Source organism: Chiloscyllium plagiosum, chromosome 9 (genome assembly GCF_004010195.1).
Source record: "Chiloscyllium plagiosum isolate BGI_BamShark_2017 chromosome 9, ASM401019v2, whole genome shotgun sequence".
Taxonomy (NCBI): domain Eukaryota; kingdom Metazoa; phylum Chordata; class Chondrichthyes; order Orectolobiformes; family Hemiscylliidae; genus Chiloscyllium; species Chiloscyllium plagiosum.
Genome location: NC_057718.1, coordinates 46,646,808 through 46,672,131, shown reverse-complemented (window position 1 = coordinate 46,672,131; position 25,324 = coordinate 46,646,808). Strand labels below are relative to the sequence as shown.

Sequence of the window (25,324 nt, the reverse complement as noted above, 5' to 3'; positions counted from 1 at the left end):
ATTAAATCAGGTTCTAGGTTCATCCATCTTACCTGTTATACTTTTTGCATCGAAACAAATACAGTCCAAGCCTCCAGTTCCAGCCTCTTCCTGACTGCTCTTCCTCTTAGCTATATTTGCTTTGGTCTCAAGCTCTTCCCTAATCTCTATACTTACTGACTTGTTGCTCTAGTTCCCACCCCTTGCCACACTAGTTTAAACCATCCTGAGTGGCATTATCAATCCACCCTGCCAGGATATTGGTGCCTCTCCAGTTCAGATGCAACCTGTTCTTCTTATACAGGTCCTACCATCCCAATGATCTACATATCTGAAGATGTCCACCCTACACCAGCTCTTTAGCCATATGTTCAATTGTACTCATCTCTGTTCCTTTCCACAGTAGCACATGAGGAGGTTACTACCTTAGAGGCCTGCTTTTTAGTTAATGACCTAGCTCCCTGAATTGTCATTGCAGGACCTTGCCACTGTTCCTACCTATGTCATTTATGCCAATATGGACAATGACCTCTGTCTGATTATCCTCCTGTTTCAGGATGCCCTGTACTCCCTCAGAGACATCCATGACCTTGGCACTTGGGAGGCAATAGCCCATCCTGGAGTCTCTCTCATGGCCACAGAAGCGTGAATAATATTTTACAGAATTCAAAAATTTAGGAAGGTAGCTAAATCGCAAGAAAATGGGAATATTTCAAATGTATGCTTAGCATGTTTTTGAAGTAAGGATAGTGAAGAAAAATAATATCTTTTGTACAAAAGAATAATTTGTGATTAAAGCTGAATTAATGAAAGAAGGACTGAGTTTTTAACTCATGATCATTATCACGCAGCCAGAATTTTTGCAAACAAGCAGACATTTTGGTTGCCTAATCTCAGTTATGTTTGTAATAATGAAATAAAAATCACTTTTGATCTCAAGCTCAAATGGTCAACTGTTCATGTACAGTTCTCTGGTCTAGATACCTACAAATACCCATTGTAAACTTTATCAGGGGATGTAATTTTAATACTATTAATAAGAAAAACATGTTTGGCCCGCTTATTATCTTCAGAAAATCAAGTCTGAAAATAATGTTTGTTCCAGAGCTTGGAAAAACAATAAGTGCAGTGGTGCACATGTGTACTGCTGCACTTTTACTATGGACCCATCACTGTGTCGATGAGCAGCTTTTTCCTGTCTTCAGCCCAGGGGAGCTGGGACTATGATAATAGTTCAATTGAAACTTTGATTCTCTGATTCAAGTCAGCTATTCTGGTATACACCAAATTAGCTGAGAGTGCCCTAAAGTGAATGATTCAGCACTGGCCTCCTGCATGTTTTACTCCCAGATCCAAAGCATAAACAGAGACTCTATTATAATCTCTCAATATATAGAAACATGATGTAACTCATATTTATATAGTGCTTTCATCATGTCACAAAGCATTTTACAGTTTCTGAAATACAATTAAAACATAAATAAAACAACAGTGTAACCATTGTTTTAATGTACAAAACATGGTAGCCAATTTTTATGCATCAATTCCACACAGGACCAGACTTGTGTTAAATGTAGTATAAATTATCGACATGGATACTGATCTTCAAACAGTTCTGTGGGATATATCCACCTAACCGACAACATACAGGGCCTCTTTTTAGTATCTCCTCCAAAAGATAGCACTTCCAAATATGTAGCACTCTCTTAGTCAGGTAATGAAGTGCCAGCTTAGATTATCCTTTGAATCTCCACTCTGGGACTTGAACCCCATGATCATCTGACCTACTGCCTCAAATACTACTACCCAGCTAAGGTTACACCTGAAAATGATTCTTCTCATCATTGACTTAATTGGAGAGAAGTACATAGACTTCTTTAGTCTTTCAGGTTCTATGCTAATAGATGACAATATTTTTTCCAAAGTATTTTTTGAAAGGGATAGTTAAATGGGGGTGGGGGCAGTGATGAAAGAAGAGATTCATGATACAGAATGATGAGATGGTAAGGCAACTCAGTCTCCATTCATCTTACTCAGTCTCATTCACATTATCCCTGTTCCACTTACTGTCCTATCCATTCCATCATCCAAATTTGTGTCTGGTTCCACAAAGTTCCTGCTTCCAACTGCAACCTGTAAAAGGTTTTGACCTACATCCCATTTGCCAGCTGAATCCCATCTCCTTGGTATTTTCTCTTCACTGTGCTCACTGTCTAGTGCCAAACCAAGCAACTCTTTCTTTGCTCTTGCCAAACACTAAAAGATTCTGGCAATATTTTAACATTAACAATATTGAATAAATTGAATAATGTACTCTTCCTATTTTTTGGCACAATGACAGGCATTCCTCTAGTATTGTGAATTACGCCTTTGCACTTGTTCTCATCGTACTCAACAACAGTAAAGTTTGTACAGCATTATTACACAAGTGTTTATAAAAGATCAAAAATAGACTTATTTCCAATTTTCAGACAGAAATTTATCAAAAGTGAAAAATGATACACAATTTTCTTTACCCCACAATGTATAATTTTGGATCAGATACTGAATAGGTGCAGAAGGAAGAAATCATCAGGCAGCTTTTATCATGTCAAAGTTTAAATTTTGCTAACAAAGGGAGGTGATCAGATGAGCTGTTTTCATTGGGCAATCTATTTACAGTCCATAGATCTTGTTCAGTAAGCAGAGCGAGTTTTCCAAGAAGCTGCAAGGAACCATCATGGGGACCTCCTCCTAAAGAAATAATAAGACAGAATTACAGCCTTTTAGATTTCCAGGGACATTTCCAGATAAAGACAATACCTCAAGAGAATCAGCAACTGAATTATGTAAATCATACAATTTTCAAAACTGTATTGGACATTTGAAAAACAAAATCCCCCATGAAAATTTTTTGTTGAGATTTTGGCAATATGGCAGGTCCACCAACATTTCTTCCCTTATTGATGACAAGAGCCATGGCTTCATGATATCCGAGAAAAGGAGAATGCAGACATGGAAAAACTTATTCTGAAATTTCAGTGCCATTTTATTGTTGGGGAGTTAATGAGACTCACTTTTAATTATGCAGCCCATCTTGCTGGTGTACAAATTGTCTAATGGCTTAAGTGAGCTGCCAGAATTATTTTTGTGGTCGAAGCTAATTTGAATGCTTAACTGTTATAGATGGAGAGAGGGAGGGGAAGCTTAGATTTATTCTAAGTCCAGCCTAGAGTTAAATCTTAAGAAGGCGGAGAAAACCTTCTTTTTGTGAGGCTGGGAGAAGCATCCATGCTGCACTTGGATGCCTCAAAATTCAGTGGTATCAGGGACTACTGGTTTAGCAATTTTGCAACAATTAAAAATGTAGAATTTTGTGTTCACAGAACCATTGGAAATGCAAGGTTTAAATTAGTGATTGGAGTGGAGTGATTGGAGATTTCCATGTACAATCAATCATTAACAGCTTTCTATAAAAAGATTAGAAGGTGCTAGATTAAAATTATATTTAAGTATTAGTTATCTTTTGGATCACTACAGTAACTTTAACGATAATTAAATGCTGCAAGTTTTTAACACACCCTTCCTTGAGAGCTAGGTTTCTTTTCCGAAGTGAAGGATTGTGCATTTTTTTAGGAAATGGGCCTTGTAACTCTGATGGGTTTCCAATCAATCACTGCAATGACATAGCAGTGCTTCAATTTTGAGGCCAGCAATGGCATCAGCCACCTCCCCAGGTACATAAAAGACCTCCTCCCATGATTCTGATATAAGGAACCTTTTTCTGTGCCTTTGTAAAATATGGACTGCGAGTAGAAAGAACTATATTTAAAAAAACAAGAATTTATCAGGATAGCTGCATATTTTCACAGTAAGAAATTCACTATGTATTACAAACTGCTTGTTGCAGCCATGGGTTTCTGCAATGTGCAGACGATCAGGGGCCCAAGTTGTTGTTTACAACTGAAGCTGACTGGTTCTAACTGAGAAGGTTGGAACTGGAAACAAGTTACTAAAGCACATGTATATAGAGAATGAAAGACAGAAGGTTTGCCATTGTTTTCCCCAGTGGAAGCTGCCTGTTTCTGAAGCTGCCTGTTTCTGCAGTAAGAAAAGCCTTTCCTGTAGTAGTTGCAGTGAAACAAGACTCTTAAATTGATAAATCAAAGACATTTCCAAGTGAATCAGTCAGTCTGTTCTTTTTACAAATCAGTGGAAGCTTCCAAGGACAACTGAACACCATAGGCCTGTTTTGCTGCAGAGGATCATCTGAACATCACAATCAGGAAGCAATGACTACTGAATTGACCTCCCAGATTTTCTCTACCTTCACTGATAGTTTTCTTCATGTTTGTGTGTATGTGTTTGGAAAGGAGGGGGAGAGCGTGACAGATTTAACATTTTAATTAGTTCTTATTAGGTACACAAACTTGGTCCATGCTTTCTGTTAACCTTGCAGTAGAAATCAGGTAAATTGGAGTACTGTGTTTACCTTAAAAACCTTTAACATTTGGTGGAAGTTTGGAAGGAGCAGCACTCCTATGGCAAGCTAGCCTACTGGGCCACAATAATGACAATGCTTGTATCTTCTGTTGGCAGATGAATATTCTCAGAACTTTGATCCTTATTTGTCATGCCCACTAAACGCCTTTGAGATTCTTTCCCTCAGTGCCTTTCAATAGTTATTTTCTGAGCACCCTCATGCTCCCACTAAGCTCACCATTGTGAGACGTTTGGGTCTCTTTAAAACTCAATTTCTCTAGTATTGTCTGTGTAGCATGAGAGCTCATGTAACTGCCGCTGCAGCAGTTACTTTTCTCCAAACATAAACCATTGGTACTAAACAAGGAGAAAAGAAAGGTGACAATGGAGGCTACCACTATAAAATGACATGAAAAAGCCCACTCTCACCGTATGCACTCAGTTATCTTAGAATCCATAAGTGTGGAAGCAGGCCATTCAGACCATCAAGTCCTGACATTTCCAAACAGCATCCCATTGAGACCCAGCCCCTATCCTATCCTTGTAACCCTGCATTTCCCATGGCTAATCCACCTAGTCTGCTCATCCCTGGACACTACAGACCAATTTAGCATGGTCAATCCACCTAACCTACGCATCTTTGGACTGTGAGAGGAAACCGGAGCACCCACGCAGACAAACAAACAGTCACACGAGGGTGGCACTGATCTGGATCCATGGCACTGTGAGGCAGCAGTACTAACCACGGAGCCACCACGACTTGAAACCTCTCTTCAGATGCAGTGCCCTTCCTTTAAAAACAGCTAATATCCTATCCCTCAATAGACTCAGCCCTGATTCCTGTTTTCTTGTTTGCAAATTGTCAAATATCACCACATATTCAGGCTCCCTTTCCTCTCATTGCCTTTGAGCATGTTCTTTTTACTAAAACTATACGCTCTCTCACATTGTTTTGTTCACTTATCATCCAATGCTGATTTACTTGATTTCTGGTCCATCATTTGAAATTTCCCGCAATATGTTTAATCTTACTGATCAGATTTTCATCCTTGAACAAGCACTGCAATTGCCTTAATCAAACTGACAAATGTCATCTTCATAAAATCCCTACAATGTGGAAACAGGCCCTACAGCCCAACAAGTCCACATCAAACCTCCAAAGAGTAACCCACCCAGACCCATTCCCCTACCCTATCATCCTAATGTGCCTAACCTACATCCCTGAACACAATGGGCAATTTAGTATGACCAATTCACCTAACCTGCACATCTTTAGATTGTGGGAGGAAACCGGAGCACCCGGAGGAAACCCACTCAGACCCAGGGAGAATATGCAAACTCCACACAGACAGTCGCCCGAGACTGGAATCGAATCCAGGTCCCTAGCGCTGTGAGGCAGCAATGCTAATCACTGAACCACTGTGTTGCTATGATTATAACTGTTGTGCATTATCCCTCCTCTTGCTCCTTCTAAGTTTTGAATTAACCACATTACTCTAAACCAAAACTTCCCCAATATCAGAGCTGAATGATACTGGGAGAAAGTGAGGACTGCAGATGCTAGAGATCAGAGTCAAAAGGTGTGGTGCTGGAAAAGCACAGCAGTCAGGCAGCATCCAGGGAGCAGGAGACTTGACGTTTTGAGCATAAGCTCTTCATCAGGAATGAGCTTATGCTTGAAACGTGGACTCTCCTCCTCGGATGCTGCCGGAAGGCTGTGCTTTTCCAATACCACGGTTAATGATATTGTTTTTATTCGGCTCCATTCTTCTTAAATCTGATCACAGTCAAGGCATCACCAGCAAGATATTCCCCCATCCTTAGCCCTGTTATGCCTGGAGTCCTCCAAGGATTCAACCATGGCTACTTCCCACTTCTTCACCTACATGTTGCTCTTACCAACACCATTCATTGGCATGGGGCTAACTTCCATTTCAACACTGATGACAGTCAGGTCCATTTCCCTACTTTTCTCCTGGTTCTGAAGACTACTTGTGCACAAACTGTTTGTCTGATATCAAGCCCTAGTTAAGGAATGGAACCACCAAAGTTGTTGTCACAGCCGCTCGCATAAACTCCTATCTTTGTCACCAATTCCACTTCCTCCCCAGCAAAAAGGGCAACGCTGCAAAGCAAATGAACTGCAGCGGTTTATGGGCAGTAGGTGATAACCTAGCCAGTAAAGTTCATAAACCATGAAAGAAAAATCAAACTATTATGTTTTGTAATGTATTCTCACCTCCACTCTCATATCGCTCACCCCACCATCACCTCTGAAACACTGCTTTTCTTCAGCTTCATCTCAGCCTACCTGCTATAGAAAATCCCATCTTTACTTTTGTCACCTCCAGGCACAACTGCTCTCCTGGTTCTCCTGCCACAATCCTCCATGAATCGTAAATATAATTTAAAACTCTGGTGTCTATACGCTCTCTCACATTTTCTTGTTCAATTATCATCCACATATTTGCTGATTTACACTGATTTCTGGCCTATCATATGAAATTTGAAATTATCATACTTAAATCATCTCATGGCCTGCTCCATCCTATCTCTGCCTACAATGCCCCCACCCCAAACATTCTGCTACACTGACCCTGACCTGATGTCCATCCCCCCTTCCCCTTGTTCCACTTCTTGGCAATCATGTCTTTAGTTGCTTAGGGTCTACCTTCTGCTGAGTTTTCCTCAAATCCTTCTGCTCTTCAAAATGAATTCTAACTGTTTAACTAGGATCTTCTCATAACTATGGTTAGTGCTCATTTTTGTTAAATTAATCTGTTTTGTGATATTTTCAAATCAAAAAGTGCTATGTAGATTCACATTACTCTGTACTAGTTTTCTATTAAATACCATACTACTCCTCCAAATTGTTAACAAAGGTACCTAGACTGAATCATAGGCAGTCAAGCTTAGTGTGGTGCTGGAAAAGCAAAGCAGGTCAGGCAGCATCCGAGGAGCAGGAAAATCAATGTTTCCAGCATCATTCTAATCTTGATCTAATCTCCAGCATCTGCAGTACCCATTTTCACCTGAAATCATAGGCAGTTTCCATTGTGAAAGTGGAAACATGAGTTATAATCATAAACCTAACAACTGAAAATAAGGTTCTGCAAGTGACATTAATACAATATTCTTTTATCATAAATATATTTAAGCTAATCACTTAAAGGGAAATATGGACAATACTTTTGCATATAAATGTTCCCATTGATCTTGCAGTCTTTCAAGTATATGTTCTTGGCTAATAAGGATTTAAATATTTTCTAATCAATCTGCTCAGAGATGTTCTTACACAATTTTAAAGGAGGTAGGACTCGAACCTTGACTTCTTGGTTCAGAGGTAGGGACAGTATCATTACACCATTAGTGTCCTCAGGTCAATGCTTGATGTTACTGTTTAATTTGTGGTAATATGATAGTTATTAAAAGAAAGGGCTATGAAAAAAAAACTTCTTGTGCACAATGTTTCTTTAAGCAGAATTAGCTGATTCTCTGCTCCTTTCCTTTGGGAAGACATTTGCAACAAACAAATTAAACCAATTCAATTTAAGAGATCTCAGCTCTATTACCAACTTAAGTTAACACAGGTATTGGTTGGCTTCTTTTTCATGTAGCTTTGTAACACATTTTGGAAAATATTAACTTTAGTTGCTGGTTTCAGTTACCTGAGTTTGCAGAGGCATTGTGTTTTGTTGCTGAATAAAAAATATAATCCACAGTGACAGCAGATCTGGAATGACAGGTGGTGACTTCAGCTTTACCACTGTCTGTTACATAATGGGAGTACACAGACATTAGCCGGAAGTTGTGTTGGATGGCAGAGGGAATCCTGCGAAAATCAATAGAACGCACTGTTGGTTTAAATTGTCTGATTTCTTAAAGGGCAGTACATTAATCGTAAACAGCCCAGACAAAAATAACCCAGCTCTTGTTTCCCCATTGATAACTGTAGCATTAAACATTGTCTACTTAATATTCACCTCTAGGAAAGTCTGAAGAGATCAATGAGACAATCAATCACTTCAGCCTTGTCAACCAAGAGAAATCTCCCTCAAAGATCCCCACTTTCCTATTTTTGATCCCTTTCCTTTTCCAGTTGCTTTCCTAACTCCCTCACATCCTCCCAAACCCAGCTTGTACAAGAAACTAGAACTCTTGCCCCTTGACTCTACTTACATGAAACTAAAACTTCCTGTCCTTATTTCCATGTTATTTGACACTGTGAATAGGTACCTCTGCTCAGGTAATGCCAATGATGCCTGGATCTTTAGAAACACCATAGCCTCACATTCTCAGGCTAAGAGTGCAGCCTGTTTCAGAACTCATTTGCACTGCGCCTGACCCTCCTTTAAAATCAGCATCAAAAACAATTTATTTTCAAATCGGATTTTAAAATCAGCGTGGACACAGTTAAAAAAAATTCTGAAATACAGAGTAAGTTTTCTTTGCTGGTATTACATTAAGTAGACTGAATGTTAATAAAATGTTGAATAATGGGTTTCATGTGAAAATATTCAACACTGATTAATTCTAATTTCTTGAATTAACTTACTTTTCATCCAAATGAAAATTCTTCCGACTTGTGGCATCCTTTAATTCTTCTGAATTGTCCACAGCATCTAAATTACACAGCATTTAAATTACATAGGAAATGTTATTGGAGTCAAGAACCATGCTAATGCATAACAAATTTGCCAAATGTGGCAGCAAATTTCTTAAACTACTGTAAAGTCAATGATAAAACCAAAATTCCTATGAAAACCATTTAAAAGAGGCATCTCATCGCACAAAATATCAAAAATACTGATGGGCTTATTATCATATCTCTCAATGGCAATTTAACATTTACAAAAAAAATCAGAAATCATACCTGTGTCTTTTAGCATTTGTTGACATTTCAATGTTTCATATTGACAGGCTGGCGAAATTCCAAGACTTGGAGGCCAAAGTGGCTTTGGCAAAGCTCTCTGGCCCCTGTGACTTTGCTCCTGACCTGATACCTATAAAATATTGCAAGTTATACAGTGTACCAAAAAAGGTTCTCACATTGTTGACTACTTTCCCTCCCAATTCTGATTTCACTGGAAAGTTCTGTCATTGATTTACAATTGAAGAATACAAGAGAGAGAGGATGTATAAAATCTGCAACAAGAACAAGGTGCAGGACTTGCAATTAAATAGTCCCAACGCTTTACAATCAGGTAAATGGATTATTCTGACTGAAATAAGCCAGGCAACTGCGAATGGATTTTTAAATGCTAGTTGATACAAAGGCTAGTATTTCAACATGGTGCTTTTGATCATTTTTTGGAATATCAAGTGGCACTTTCAATACAGGTGTCAGGTTGGTCATATCACATAAAGGACATGTGATATATAGCTTCCTCTCATCTAAATCTGTAAAAATTATATGAATTAGCTGAGTTCAAATGAAGTGCACCTTAGTATAAAAGGCTATATTTCCATTCACTTATATGTGGAAGTTCAGGCCGATAGTGAGTATGCATTGAAAGAATATAACTATTTGTTTGATAGCACAGAACTTGAGTATTGCTGAAAAAAATGCCACATTTTGACAAAGCCTTTGTTTTGTATTCGTCAGGACATTCGCAAGAAACTACTGTAAAGAGGAACAACATCTTATATTGTATGTATAGCTGCAGCATGAAACAGCTGACTTAATCTGTTGCGCATATTTTTCAGATACTTTACCTTTCCAGCATAATCTGCGGTACACTGGGCACTCTACAGGACAGAAATTGGCAATCTTATGGTGATTCTGAGTTTGCGCAATAAATAGTAATAGGTGAAGCTAGTTGTTTCATGCTGCTACAATGCAATAGCAATACGAGAGGTGTTTGCTAGGATGTTGCCATCTTGTAGATGAGTGATAGGATTTCTGTATTCCAGTGCCGGCGTGATGCTAGTTACATAAGCCATACACCTCAATGACTGGCAGATCATATCATATCAAACAACATGTTCATTCATCTTTTTCATACTGAATGTATGCAGCCTGCCTGTTCCTGCCAAACTCAAAGCACAACAACTCACTTTAAAGATAATTCCACAATTGTATGACCACTGCTAAATAATCCTGAACATGCTAAGAATTACATTTACATCCAATTTAAAATCACCAATTCGGCATGCAGTGTGACACATTTGTACGTCATTTAAGCCACCAACATTAATACATATGATCCTATTATTTGCAAACAAAAACATGTACGCACATTACACCTGTTCTAATTTTAAAAAAGGGCGACAATTATTCCTTAGTTCATTCCACGAAAAGAAATGAAACTTGATCAGTATTGTTATCTAATAAGGTTTGAAAGGATGGTTGAGACCTAATGGAACATGGGAATAAGTGATGGATATATTAATTAAGGATAAAGAAGGTTAGTTTTGATTTCATGAATATGGGGAGCTAATGGTGTAAGAGTTTTATAGACAATAATAAACTAAAATAATGCTCTCACAAAAAAAATGCGCACCTGGACCCTCTACTGACCAGAATTCACTTGCCAGCCAATCAGCACACTTTGCTCTCATAGTATAAAGTGCAGTTGCCTTTACACTGATATTCTTGCAAATGTCCTGATGAGAACAAGGCAAAAACTTTGACAAAATGTCTTTGTTTTCTCGGTAAGACTACATGAATAATATTTGCTATTCGGGGGTCAGACTAAATACTGATACCTAATCTCATTTTGTTTCCCTGAACTGGTGAATTGAAGACAGCCAGGATGATATATGGTAAATGTTCTAATCTATACCTGGGAGTAAAATCAGAAGAAAATTTTAACTAGCAAATTGACCGATTTGAAGTCTTGTTGGTTTTGTTACATAACAGTATAGGCAGAATGTTGTTGAAACACAATAAGCAACAATCATTGTTCTCATGAAAATTCAACCATCAGGTGACAAATGACAATGATAACCAAAGTTGCAATAATGCCAATAAAATTCAGCTGTAAAATTTGAGTGAACAAATACAAATTCTATATATTGTTATTACAATAAACCTCTACTATTGTCAATTATATTGAACAATTAAATGAAACTCTCAAAGTCATTCATACGTAGAAATCAATTTCTGTCTTGAATGTATTCAATGATTAAGTTTCTACAGCTCTCTGGGGCATTGAATTCCAAAAATGAGTTAAAAAAAACTGCCTCATCTCAGTCTTAAGTGGCCTACCCATTATTCTGAGACCGTGTTTTAGTTGTCTAAAGGAATGACAAAACATAGTTTAAATTACTTGCGAAAAATCCAACTGACCAGTGGTTAAAAACGTGACACTTTTTCTGAAATTTACTGGAATAAAATAAAATGCCCATTAGTTGTCACAAGGGCAAATCCATGCAAACAGCAATAATATTAGAAAATACAGCCTGTGTTTTTATTTGAACTTACAACAGCAACAATTTAAAAGAATATAGTGGCTTTAATGTAATGAAGCATCCCAAGGCACTTTGTAGGCGTATCATCAAACAAAGCCAAAGAGTGACACCAAAACATTGAGCCACATTTGGAGATATTCGGTCAGGTGATCAAAAGCTGAAACAAGCTTGGTTTCAATGAGTATCTAAAAGGAAGAAATGTGGTAGAAGAAAAGGTATAAAGAGGGTATTACAAAGCTAGAGGCCTGGACAAATATAAGCATGACCACCAATGGTGAAGCAATTAAACTAGGGAAGCACAATAAATGAGATCAGATATCATTGAGAGTTGCAAGGATCAAGGAGATTACAGATATTGGGAGAGGTAAGTTCAAGAAAAGATTTGAAACCAAGTATGGCAAATCTAAAATCAGATGTTGACTGGAGTTTAGCGTAGGAGGGATCAGGGAACAGGATTTTCTGTGAATTAATTCACAGGCAATAGGGTTGTATATGATAATGTTAATTGAGGTAGAATGTGGGAGACCAACCAAGCATGCATTATAACAGCTGAGTCTTGAAGGAACTTGAGGCACAAATGAGGGTTTCCACAGCAAATGAGCTGAGACAGTTACAAGTGGACAGTTATGGAGGAGGAAATAAGTCATCTGTCTGATGGTATGAATAGGAGGCTGGAAGCTTAACTCAGGATCACTGTAACACCAAGGGTTAAAAGGTAGAACCATTCATAATATTGGGGAACACAGAAGTCAGGAGGAGATGATGCATGATCAACAATACATATAGGCTTGAAGGAAGAGATGATGGGTCTCACAGACAAGGTTAACTTTGAATGGGAATGTTGGGAGACAGAAGAAAAATTATACAAAATGTTCAGATCGAGGGCAGGGGAATGCATTGAGGAAGTTTGGCCCTGAGGGTTAATAGGATGGAGAGAAATAGCACAGGCAGGTGATCGAATGGTCTTGATCTTAGTGACAAAAACATCCCTGAACTCTTTGCACTTGTTGGAGGTGAGAGTGGATAGAACAGGGGAAAGAGGTTTAAGGTAGTTTGCAGAACAGAAAACAAGTTTGGAGTTAACTTTTCACTCCAGGACATCCTGGAAAAGTGCACAGTTTTAGCAAATGCATACAACAGTATTTTAAGTGACCCAATTTGGTAGCAACAGATTGCTGAGAAAGTTGTCCACAATATCCTTCCAACTCTGTGTCCTTTGAATTTAAAGGAGGTAAAAACTATCTCTCAACCAAAGTGAGAGAGACAGGTTCATTTTATTGGAACTTTGCACTTGGCTTTTTAAAAAGTTATTTTCTCAATACTTCCAAATAAAATTGGTGCAGAGAAGTTAATATTTTGGGTGTGTTTTTATATGGCCCTGATTTTTCACATAAATGTAACGGATCTGTCCAACAGGATGAAGGCTTTCAGGAACTATCTAGTGTTCAAGACCACAAACCACAAAATCTTCATCTCTGAGCATCTTATCAGAAATTATCCATTACGTTTTCTAGAGCAACACTTTCTATTAGATATCAAATTAACCTACTTGGATCCTATAAAGTAAGAACATCGTCAGTGATTGCAAAGTTTTTCTTCAATAAAATCTTATATTTCCATTGTAGTGTGATGGTTAAACACAAGAGAACTTTAGAATCTTAAATTTCATTAAATAAAAAGATTGGCTATTTTTCTTAATTAAAAATAGTATCAACCAAGGACTAAGCATCTTCCCATGTTAATGTTTTGAAATTATTGGCAGTACCTTTCCAATTGGAAGTCCATCATAAACCAGCTTCCCATTCCTAATGAAGTTGTATAATGGAGAATCAGGCACGGCGTTAAAGTCTCCACACAGGATTATCGGCCAATATCCACCTTTCCCATCAGCTGCCAATTTGTTAATTTCAGCTAAGAGTACTGCAAGCTGCGCCAGCTTGACATCTCCCCGTCGTGGGTTATACAAGAGATGAGTGTTTGCCACACACAGAAAGGCAGCAGATTGTGGAAGAACTGGTTGCAGCAGTAGTACCAGTCCTACATTGTCTCTGTCTAGTACTTGAATCTTAGGGCGATAGAATTCTACTGGACTAGCCGAGACGAGCAAAAACTTTGATCTTTTAAAGCAAATAGCGCAGCCGTCCCTCTTGTTTCCTGTTCGCATTTTGTATTCACAATGATAACCTGTAGAACAAATACAAGACAAAAAGCATTTTCATGATCAAAACTGACAACTGTCTACTAGCACCTGCTGGATTCATTTCAGAATACTAAGTATATATAGCTGATTGCTTTAAGATATACCACCCTTTTATGAAGAAAATAAAATGGAGTTGGGAGTTTAGAAAGTAGTTACATCAGCATTTCTAGTTGGATACAAGGCCTATCTGATTCACACTGCCACGGTGATGGACTTTGATAGGGAAACAAGCCAGAGATAACAACAGTTTTAAAAGAAAAATCTCCCTTACCCTCACAGGCAGGGCATTCTGCAAAATCCTGGGGGAGAGGGAGAGAAAAGAAAGAGTGCAATTAGTCCTGCACCTGAAGCAGAACAAATGCTGGCCTATTAGGTAACTGTGCAAAATGTGCACAGGAGTTTGCACTTGGATTGAGGAGACATTGTGTGAGGATCTAACTAAGACTGAAACGTGTGTAGCTTGTCTAGAGAGAATAAACTTCAATTTGCTTCTCACTGTGGAAGTCAGTTTGGGTATGAGGAATTATCAATTTGGAAAAGGAAAAGGAAGTAAAATTTCAGGAGCTGGTTCCTGGACAGTGAAGTGTCCACTCGAGGAATAGAGTAAAATACAAATGTGAAGTGGGATTTTCTTTCAGTTTAAAAGATAAAAGGAGAATTATTTTCTATAGTTTAGAGTATAAGGTCCCTGCTTAATGACGTTTAGACAATGTTGCTTTTGGATTATTTATTACAGCAAAAGTCTTAACACTTGAAATCTTGTGTAATCTTTTCAGTCAGCCACTGGAAATTCAAATAACTTTCTAAAGTTATCAGTCCTTACAGGGATCATAACAATATTGAATTTCTAAAAGCAAAAGAATCACAGAATATTTTTTCAACGTTCTTTAATCATACCAAGTTTTTTTTAAAGTTTATCCATATAGACTCATTTGTATTAGGCTTAGAATTATGTAACTAGATAAATTGAAGGCTATTAAGCAGAACATCAAAGTGTTTATCTTGAAGATTTCTGTGAAACAATCAACCAATCTTACCCAGTGATTCCAGTATTGGTTTCAACTGTTGCCTGTAGTGGTTGTTCTGAACTTCTTGTAAACATAAGATCTAGAAGGGATCAGTCAATGCAAGAAAGAGTGACATCCCGTAAGAAGTTTGTTTATCATAACGAGATAGCCAAAGGCAGTTAACATTGATGCACACAGCAACTGACTTTTTAAAAGAAAGGAACATTACCAGTTACTTTTCAAAGCTTCAGCACAACTGATTCAGAGGCTGTTGCTCAAAAACTTTACTGACTTCTTGTCACACCAGTAGAAATAATTGGTTAGCATTTGCACTATGCAATTTTAATTTGCAATACCCGTCAATAAAATTAGATTCTCTTCAGAAATTTTAATCTTTAAATGATTTGGATTCTTTAAATATGTTTAGGAAGCCTAGTTTAGCCAACTGTTAAGCTCACACAGAATATGGATATCATGTGCTGTTGATGAGTAGTGTCATATATAATTCCCCATTTGAATGGTGTATAAAGCCCAGGATCACATAATTTCATATGATATCAAACTCTTATATTGATTTGTTTTGGCTTTAACAAAGTGGTCTCTTGCAGAAACACAGGCACACAGCTGTAGATTTTATTTTAACAATGAAACAGAAGTTTATTAACAAAAGAAAAATGATAGAGTATAATATAATCCCATTAATACCAAAACAATCGATTATACACTGAAATAAACAAAAAAGCTTTTGTATAGTACCCAAAACACTACTCATACCATACTCAAACCACTATTCCTGCATCTAGCACCTTGGTAGGTGTAAGTCACTTGTGACTTCAGGTTTTAGACTAGAATCACAGGGCCAGGAAGAAGCTACCTTACACTAGCTTAAATATACACAGCTTGAAGTAACCTCTTCAGAGCTTTAGTCTTAACACTTTCCAGACTAACAAAAACTAACTTTTTACTCTGAGGTAGCAGTCTATACAGCCATCTATCCCAAGGACGCATGGCACTGTTCCTCTCAAAGTAAAAACTGTCAGCCAAAACACTCCCTCTCTAAGCTATGTGTGTTTAAAAATAACAGGTTCTCAAAGTCTCTAACAAACCCTGAGGTACCATTATTTATCATCCTGGATCGCAAAACAAACAGAAGTCCATTTGTGGTACACAAAATCTATTCACTCTAAGCCGAGGCCTCAAAACTGTTTTAAAATATATCACCATGGCTACATAAATATTAATTTAGAATTATAATGAAAATTATTAATTTCAAACACAAAGAAAATGCACCAATTAATAACTCACAAACCAGAAGATTCCCATTGTTTATTTCACAATGTGTGTGCTGAGTAGGGGGGGGAAACACAGGGAGTATATGCGAAGACTTATGAATTAACAATGCGAGTAATCAAGCTTTCTTGCTCAATAAGTATTTTCTATACACAAGAGGAGGGACAATGCTGTACAGTTCGAGGTGCTGATCATGTGCTGAAATGAAGTCTATACAACATTACTTACTAAATATTTAAGTATATGAAGCTATCGATATGAAGTTAGAAATTGAAATCTGATTAAAAGATGCTAGGAGGCAATGAATGAACAGCCTTTAACCAGACTGCTATTGAAAGTTTAGATTTAGATTACTTTACAGTGTGGAAACAGGCCCTTCGGCCCAACAAGTCCACACCGACCCGCCGAAGCGTAACCCACCCATACCCCTACATTTACCCCTTACCTAACACTACGGGCAATTTAGCATGGCCAATTCATCTGACCTGCACATCTTTGGACTGTGGGAGGAAACCGGAGCACCCGGAGGAAACCCACGCAGACACGGGGAGAACGTGCAAACTCCACGTTATAGTCCAACAGGTTTATTTGGAAGCATTTTGCACAGTTACCTAACAGTAGCTTGCCATCTAAATTCACATCTGTGACCATAGAAAACAAGTATTCCTCCATGAGGCACAAAGGAAAGGATTCAATAAGCATTCAGTAAAAAGAATGGGAGGCATTTTAATCTCGAAAAACAAATAGGTTTGAATCAAGTAGGAAGTAAAATGCAAAAGATTTCAAATCCATAGCAACCCTCTTTGACCTAATTCACTTTCAGTTTTAATGGCAGTGTGTGTTAGCAACATGCTCCTAGGAGGCAGCTCCTTCGCATTTTATATTTTAATTCAAGCTGCATTTATCCTCTGTTCCAGCAAACAGTGGCTAGTCAGATGTCCTTGGGCAATCAAAACTGCTCCCCATAACAATTGGACCACCTGATCACTTGAGTTTTTTTTAATGCATTACTCCTGTCACCAACCCTGCACGTGTCCTTCCCCACCTTCATACAACTACAATACGTATCCGTCCTCCTGCCCCAATCCACTGATGTCACTCCTGACCCCTTACTCTCCTAGCTTTCGTCACTACTCCCCAACCACTGCAACTTATGCATCTCCTCAAAAATGTAGCATCAATGCCTCATTTTCCATTCAAAATCTCTGTGTCACCCCTGACATTTAATCTTTCTTTTCCTCTTTAAGTGTCCTTGATTGTGGTTGGCTGCTACAGTCTTTCATTCAGACTGTTTGTGGCTGGGAGATACTTTACAAAATGGTAACCAAATCCTACCTTTAAATTTCTTCGTCCAGGTTTTCGATTCTCAAAACTGTCTCTCTCACATCTCAGTTTTAGAACCATTTTAGTTTTGACAACAAATCACAGATGGACACTTTGTAGTTGACAAGAATCTACTGATCCATGTAAAATCAATCCACAGGGGCAAGATTTCTGTAAACTTTCTGAATAACTTCATGTACCACCTTTTAGAATTCCTACTCCAATGGAAACTGATCTGCAAAAATGGCTTACAGTTCACAAACTATGCAAGCTAAAGCTAATATGAACAAGTGTATCCATTTAAACTGACACCGAACAAGTTGTTTTGAACAGTAAGTACAAACTCTTAGTTTTAAAGTCTACAACAAGTGCACAATTTCCAAGTACTTTATATAAAAATAGGTGACTGTCCAGACCAGGTATTTCTTCAAATTTTAAATGTTTTGAAATTGTCCATGGCATGTTAAGAATACCTTTTAATAAGTTTTCCCTTGAAACTGAAACCAGGAAGCATTCCCATATGGCAATATGGAACAGACCTCTCAGATAAGCATTGTGGTACTTTTCCATGTGGCCATGAATTTCTACAGGCAGCTCACCATTGAGCCTGAGACAAGATACAGGAGACACTCTTGAGGCCAAATCTTACACTTTTCTGGCAAAATCAGAATTGCGGCAGTAGTGGAAGGTTTCTCACAGCAAGGCCTAGCAAGTTTTCTCATAATATATTATCAAGCTTGTGCATTAATTCTCTACCCCGTCCCTATAGAGTTTCTCATGTCTAGTTTCATCCTAGTCTTACCATGTGCCGATTCCTCAACAATTCACCTCTCAGCAGATGTCTTCCCCAAGACTGGCAACCTTTGCATCTATGCCATTTTTAAAAGGCCACTGGGCACCCAGGTAAGCATTGGCATTCTGAAGCCACCCTGCTTGTTGACTGATAGAGTCAGAACATGATGGAGGAGGGAAAGGTGGCACTTGGTTAACAGGGACCAAGAGGTCATGGTGGACAGTGTGGCTCTGGCCAGCAGAAAAGGCTGTGTCGCCAGGCCCTGCCAACCTGGTCAGAGTTTGCTACTTGGGTCAGTGCTAATTCCAAGTGGAGAGGAATGGTTAGCAATGTAGAAAGAAAGTCTTGTCTCTTCTGCTTTCTCTTTTCCATCAGGATGACTCCCAGACTCTTCTCTCTGCTACATCTCACACACACTATCACTGCTATGGTGTCTATCAAGCTCTGCCACTCTCACTATTGAACGCAGCATTCCCTCACTTGCTTTTGTTTGCCTCCTCCACCCTCCTACATTATCCCTGCATTCCCACGGTGCTGCGTCCTCAGGCTTTCACCCACGCCTAACATTAATAGATATGGCACCCAATGTAATCTCACTCATTGGTCCCTTTTTTCTCATCACAGGAGAGGACAGTCTACAACAGGGCAGAAAGCCGCTGGACAGGTGGAGGAGTGATTGACCACCTACAAGGGGTGAACCCTGGCTCTTCCTCAAGGAGATTGGGACTGCTCTGTGGGGATGCAGAAACGTTCATATTCTACCAAATGAGTGTGTTACACTCTACATTCCACTGCTACTTTCAATATTAACCCCACTGTCGATTTAATCATTGCACATCACTTCTAAGCACTGGCAGCAATGCCTTTTCTCAATTCATCTTGCGGTTTCTGCCAGCCTGCCCTGGACCTCCACAAGGAAACACCAGCTCCAGCAAAAGCACCATCTTCAATCTCGCAAGACAAGAGTACACAGGCCTCAGGGGAAGCACCAACAAAGCTGCTTTCTGCAATCTCTACCAGCCCAGATACAGATACCTTGGTGACAACTGTAGACGTAGAGTGTGGGTACACAATGTGGGGAGCACCTCACAGTGACGGCTCAGCAGCTGGTTGAGGAAGACATGGCCTAGGCTGCTGGCACTTGGACTGGAAGAGATGAGCCACCTGCTCAAACAAAAGCAGGAGAGGACTCTGTTGAGTCGGCGTTTAGAGACCGCATCCAAATGCACAGGGCTGAGCATCAGAGGCAGGTGGACACATGAGATGCAATCGCCCTTCATTGACCAGAGGCTGCATTGATGCAGCAAATCTTGCAATGGCCTGCCATGGAAAGCCAGGCCAAGCCCCCTCAGAAGTTGCTGGAGGACATCTTGAGAACTGATTGTAGCCAGAAAAAGATTGGTACAGATACTGAAGATTTTGGGGAAGGATGGTGGTGGGGAAGAGGTGAGTAAATGATAGGTAGAGATGGAGCGCAGAAAGAGGGAGAGAGACAGAAAACAGTTGGGCAGACAAAGGAATGGGTAAGGGTGAGCCTGAGAGAGACAATAGTTGCTAATGGGGACATTAGTGGTTGACAATAGGTTGTTTGTGATGGCAGCCTAAGTAATGACAAGGTCTGGTATGCGGGGATTGGGCTAAGAATATGGGAGCAGCTGCTCAGGCTCTAAACTTTTTGAACTCGATATTGAGTGCTAAAGGCTGCAGGTCCACCAGAGAAAAATGAGATGCCGTCCATCTAGCTTGCCCTGAGCTTCACTGGAGCAACCCTGAGACAGATATGTTGGCCAGGGAACATAGTGGTGTATTGAAGTGGTAGGCAACAGGAAGTTGAGGGTCATTTTTACCAAACATGCCTAATATTTGGCTCCATTTGTGTGCAAAAGGTATCCATGTCAAAGAGTTGTCCAACAGTGCTGTGCCAGGAGGCACAACACACAGAGGGCCAGTGAGAGGGGATCTCAAAGGAGTAGGCACCCTGTGTGCTGCACATACATGGGCCTATGACCTATGCCTTTATCTTTTTAAAAACCCTCCCAGGGCTGCAGCTATTTTCTTTCACATTCCACCCTTTTGATTTCTAGCATGATGGAAGGTGATGTAGAGGACTCCTCTGCCAATAACTTCCAGCCTCAGCCTGATGTCCTCATGGTCCCCAACATTTTCACCCCACCCCCCAAGAAACTTGTATGTTTCAGTAAGGTTGCCTTTCACTCTTCCAAATCCCAATGACTATAGGCACCCTAATCAATATCTCCTATTAAAACAGTCCCTCAATACCTGGTATTAGCCTGTGAACCTTGTCTGGACTGCCAGTAATGTAAACATATCATTCCTTAGATAAGGGGATCAAAACCATTTCCAATATTCCAGCTGTGCTCTGGATTGTGCCTTGTGTAGGTTTAGTAAAACCTCCTGACTTTTAAACATATTCTAATTAACTTGTTGAGAGATGTTATTACACACCTTAGCAGCAGTTGGGACTTGAACCCAGGCCTGGCTCAGATGTAGGGACATTACCACTGCACTACAAAAGCCAGAGATTACTTTTGCAATAAAGGTCAACATTCCAACTGCTTTTCCTATGACCCACTGAACTCGGAATGCTAGCTTTTTCTGATTCATGCACAAATATTCCCAAATTCCTCCTTTCCGTAGCTTTCTGCAGATTTTCTCCATTTAAGTAAAATTCAGCTCCTCTATTCTTTCTTCCAAAGTGTGCAACCTTACATTTTTCCCACATAAATATTCAATCTGCTAAGTTTTTGTCGACTCACTTAACCTGTCTACATCTCTCTGCAGATTCTTTTGGCATTACCCATGGGTCTCACATTTCCACTTAGAGTACCTACCTCATAATTGCATTTTTTTTTCCTATGGTAAATAAAGAAAGATTAATTTATTTCACTGAGAAATAATGTTGCATATTGAGAAACCTTGTAAATCACCCACAGTGCTGGATTTTAAATAAATTAAATTAAACTACTTCAGACCATTGTAAATTTAATGGTTAAGTAGTGTGTGACTTCAGCTCGTATAAAGCAAGTTGCCAGAATTATAATTCCTGTCTTCCAATTGATAAAAGACACAAGATCATTCAAAATTCCAATACTCAGCATTAATACAAAATATGCTAGTATTTAGACATGGGGATTTAAAAAAATGAAAACAGATTTCTGGTTCTTCAAAGGAAAGGTTTTCTTGATGGAAGTCTAGTACACCGACTTTGAAAGAAAATTCTAAAAAGGTCCGGGCATAGCAAGAGCCATTCATCATAAATACTTACAAATTAAGGTTTGAGCAAGTAGTGAGGGCGGGGTGTGGTGAAAGGAAGAGAACAGGTGCAAGCAGAGGAGGCTTCCAAGTGGAAATTGCAGTAGTAAACTGACTGGATGTAAAGCTCATGTTATGGCAGTAGCAAGGTTGTGCAACATCTGGTTTAGCCGAAACAAGCTGGAGTAGCTGGAGCAAAGGGCAAACAGGTGCCAAGTGGAACCAAAAAGAATGGATGCAGTTTTATGATTTATAATCTAAAGAGCAAAGCTTTTCACTTAATATCGCCCTGAGTCTGGTGAGAAGCATTAACTTTAATTCTCTCTTATTTACTGTTTGTCCCAACAAGAACAGACCAGTACAAACTATCCAGAGATTTTAAAACCAAATTGCATTTACATTGCACTTCTAATGTAGAAATGGTCTCTAGGTTTTGAAAGAAGCATAATCAAATAATATGGATACCAATCCATGAGCTATTCAGAAAGGAGGTAAAAAGCAAGTCAAAAGAATGGAATGATAAAACAGTTTACTAGAGGAAATGTGGAGGTTTAAGGAGGAATTTGTAGATCGTAGATCTAGGTAGATGAAGGCCTGACTATTAATAGTGAGCTGAGGAAGGAAGTCAGAAACAGAGGAGAGAAAATCTAAGATGGGATTTGAGTTTAAATGTAGAGTGTAACAAGACAGTGATTTAAATAACTGGCCAAAAGTTCTATATTTGAGGCATCAGATGACTGGGAACCAATGCACGATAGAGTATACGGGGCAATTAGCAAGCAAGGTGTCACATGCAAAAGGATATGGTCAGTAGAGGTTTGAATGAACTGAAGTTTAGGGGCTCGAAGATTCCAAAACAGTTCATGGCACATTGGAATAGTAAAATCTGTAGCTCACTAAGGCATGGATGTGAAGCACAACATTGGAAGCACAAATTATGGCTTCAATCTCCCAATCATGTAGCTTGAGGAACTCTTTATCCCATTAAATCTATTAGCATCAAGTCAAACATTTGCAAGGAAACCTCTTGCTGATTGCTATCTGATTGTCCCACCCCCTCTGCATCAAACACTGCTTGGAGCAACAGCTGAAGGTGGTAAAGGCAACTCTGCACAATATTGATACAGCACCCCTAACATAAGTTGCTTCACGTGAGTGTTATCAAATACAAAATTAATACTGATCTGGGTCATATAATTTATATGTATAAATATTCAGGCAGAATGAAAGCAAAACTTGAAATCTGAAATAAAAACAGAAAGGACTAGAGAAACTCAGCAAGTCTGGCAGCATCTGGAGAAAAAGTTAATGTTTCAAGTCCAATGGGACTTTTCTTTAAAACTAGGGCAGAATACTGAAAGTTCTTACTCTTGATATTGCCTATTGTGAAGTTTTTTCACTCTCTTCAGATACTTGCCATTACTTCCAAGAGTGTAAAGCCCAATATTGCCCATGTTATTGGCTACCACAGTGCTAAGTGAGATAGACTTTGAATGGGTCTAGCAACTCAAACTGGACATCTATTAGGTGTTATGGGTCATCAACAATAACAGAATTGTATTCAACCACAATCTGCAATTTATGAATCTCATATCCAGTACTCTACCACTACTGTTAAGCTAGTTTGATGAAGAATGCAGTTGGGCATGCCAGGACCAGCACCAGGTATACCTAAAAATGAGAAGTCCGTTTTGTGAAGTTACAACACAAGGGTACTTGAAGGCTGCTTCTGCTGTTTGGTTTGCAATAGACAGGGCTACATGATCCCAAAACCTTCGGATCAGATCTAAGATGTGCAGTTCTGCCACATCCACGACAAATAGGTGGTGAAGGCTCCACACATATCTCCATTCTCAACAATGGAGGAGGCCAGCACATCAGTGCAAAATTCGAGGGTGAAGTATTTACATTCACCTTCAGCGAGTTGATACATTTCAACTCTTTCTTGAGGCCCCAGCATTGTAGGTGCCAGTCTTCAGACGATTCGATTCACTCCATGTGATATTAAAAAAAAATTGAAGATATGATACTGCAAAGGCTATGGGCCTTAACAAATTCTGGTAATAGTAATGAAAGTTTTGCTACAGATCCAGGCATGCCCCTAGCCAGTTCCAGCACACCTATAATACTGCTGTCTACCTAGTAATGTGGCAAAATTGCCCATGTATATTCTGTATGCAAAAAGCAGGATAATACCACCTGGTCAATTACCATGATTATAAGCAAAGTGATGGAAGGGTTCATTGACAGTGCAATCAAGTGGAAATTGCAAAGGAATAACTTGCAAAGGAAATTGAAAAGGAATATCATTTCAGCTCTAAGATGTCACTGTAGCAGTTTGTCAGAGTAATGTTCTGGGCCCAATCATCTACAGTTGCTTTATCAATGACCTTCCCTCCATCAGAAGGTCAGAGGTAGGGATGTTTGCTGTGATTGTACAACATTCTGCACCATTCAGGACTCCTCAGATACTGGAGTAGTCTGCATCCACCTGAAGCAGGACTTGTACTATATCCAGGCTTGTGCTGACCAATGGCAAGCAATACTGACATCACACAATGGCCATCTTCAACAATGAGAATCTAACCATTGCCCCTTGATATACAATGGCATTACCATAATCAAATCACCCATTAAGCATATCCTGGGGGTTACCATTCCCTAGCGCCTAGCATAGACCAGCCCCATAAACGGTGTGGCTACAAGATAAGGTTGGAGGCTAGAAATTCTGTGGTGGGTAACTCACATTCTGCCTTCCCAATGCCTGATACTGTTTACAAAGCACAAATTAGGAATGTAATGGAATACTCTCCATTTGCCTGGTTGGGTGCAGCTCCAACAATTCTCAAGAAACTTGACACTATCCAGGAAAAGGCAACCCACTTAATTAGTACCACAACCTTTGACGCCACAGCCTGGTGGCAGCGGTACATGCAGTACAACTATAAAAAGCACTGCAGTAACTCACCAAGGTTCCTTTCACATCACCTTTCAAACCCACAACTTATAACAACTAGAAGGACAAGGGTAGATAGGTACATGGGAACATGATCATCTGCAAGTTGACCCACCAAGGTACACATAGAGTCAGAGGCATACAGCACAGGAACAGACCCTTTGGTCCAACCAGTCCATGTCAAACATAAACACAAATTAAATTAGTCCCACCTGCCTGTTCCTGGCATATTCCTATTCATGTACTTACATAGGAGTCTCTTAATCATCCTGACATGAAACTCTAAACAACATTCCTTCATTTTTGTTGGGACAAAATCTTGTAATGCTCTTCCTAACAGCACTGCGGGTGTCTTTACATCCCAATGACAGCAGCAGTTCAAGATGGCAGCTTATTACCACCTTCACCAAGGCAATTAGGGATGGAAAATAAATGGTGGCTGAACCAGCATCATTCGGATCTCAAAAACAATTATTAAAAAAAAAATGCAGTGCATCCATGACTGAAGTTAGACAAGCAACCTTATAGTTTAGATTAACATAGAATATGTAACAGAGAAATACTGCTGCTCACCAGGCACTCCATCCCTATCTGCATCTTATCCACATGCAGCCACTTAGACCCCAGCC

The 25,324-nt window shown here is 39.3% G+C and overlaps 1 protein-coding gene across 6 annotated transcripts in view; it reads right to left on the bottom strand.

The window, feature by feature from the left end:
• Positions 1 to 1,374: 1,374 nt before the first annotated feature.
• angel2 (angel homolog 2 (Drosophila)) overlaps positions 1,375 to 25,324 on the bottom strand; it is a 49,670-nt gene continuing 25,720 nt past the window's right edge. For all 6 annotated transcript variants that reach the window (XM_043695849.1, XM_043695850.1, XM_043695851.1 and 3 more), the window contains 6 exons: positions 15,091 to 15,160; positions 13,619 to 14,037; positions 9,314 to 9,443; positions 8,996 to 9,062; positions 8,109 to 8,272; positions 1,375 to 2,712 (listed from right to left, as the gene is read on the bottom strand). In XM_043695849.1, coding sequence (XP_043551784.1) covers positions 2,570 to 2,712; positions 8,109 to 8,272; positions 8,996 to 9,062; positions 9,314 to 9,443; positions 13,619 to 14,037; positions 15,091 to 15,160 — 993 coding nt within the window. In that variant the 3' untranslated portion in view covers positions 1,375 to 2,569. The remainder of the gene's footprint in view (positions 2,713 to 8,108; positions 8,273 to 8,995; positions 9,063 to 9,313; positions 9,444 to 13,618; positions 14,038 to 15,090; positions 15,161 to 25,324) is intronic.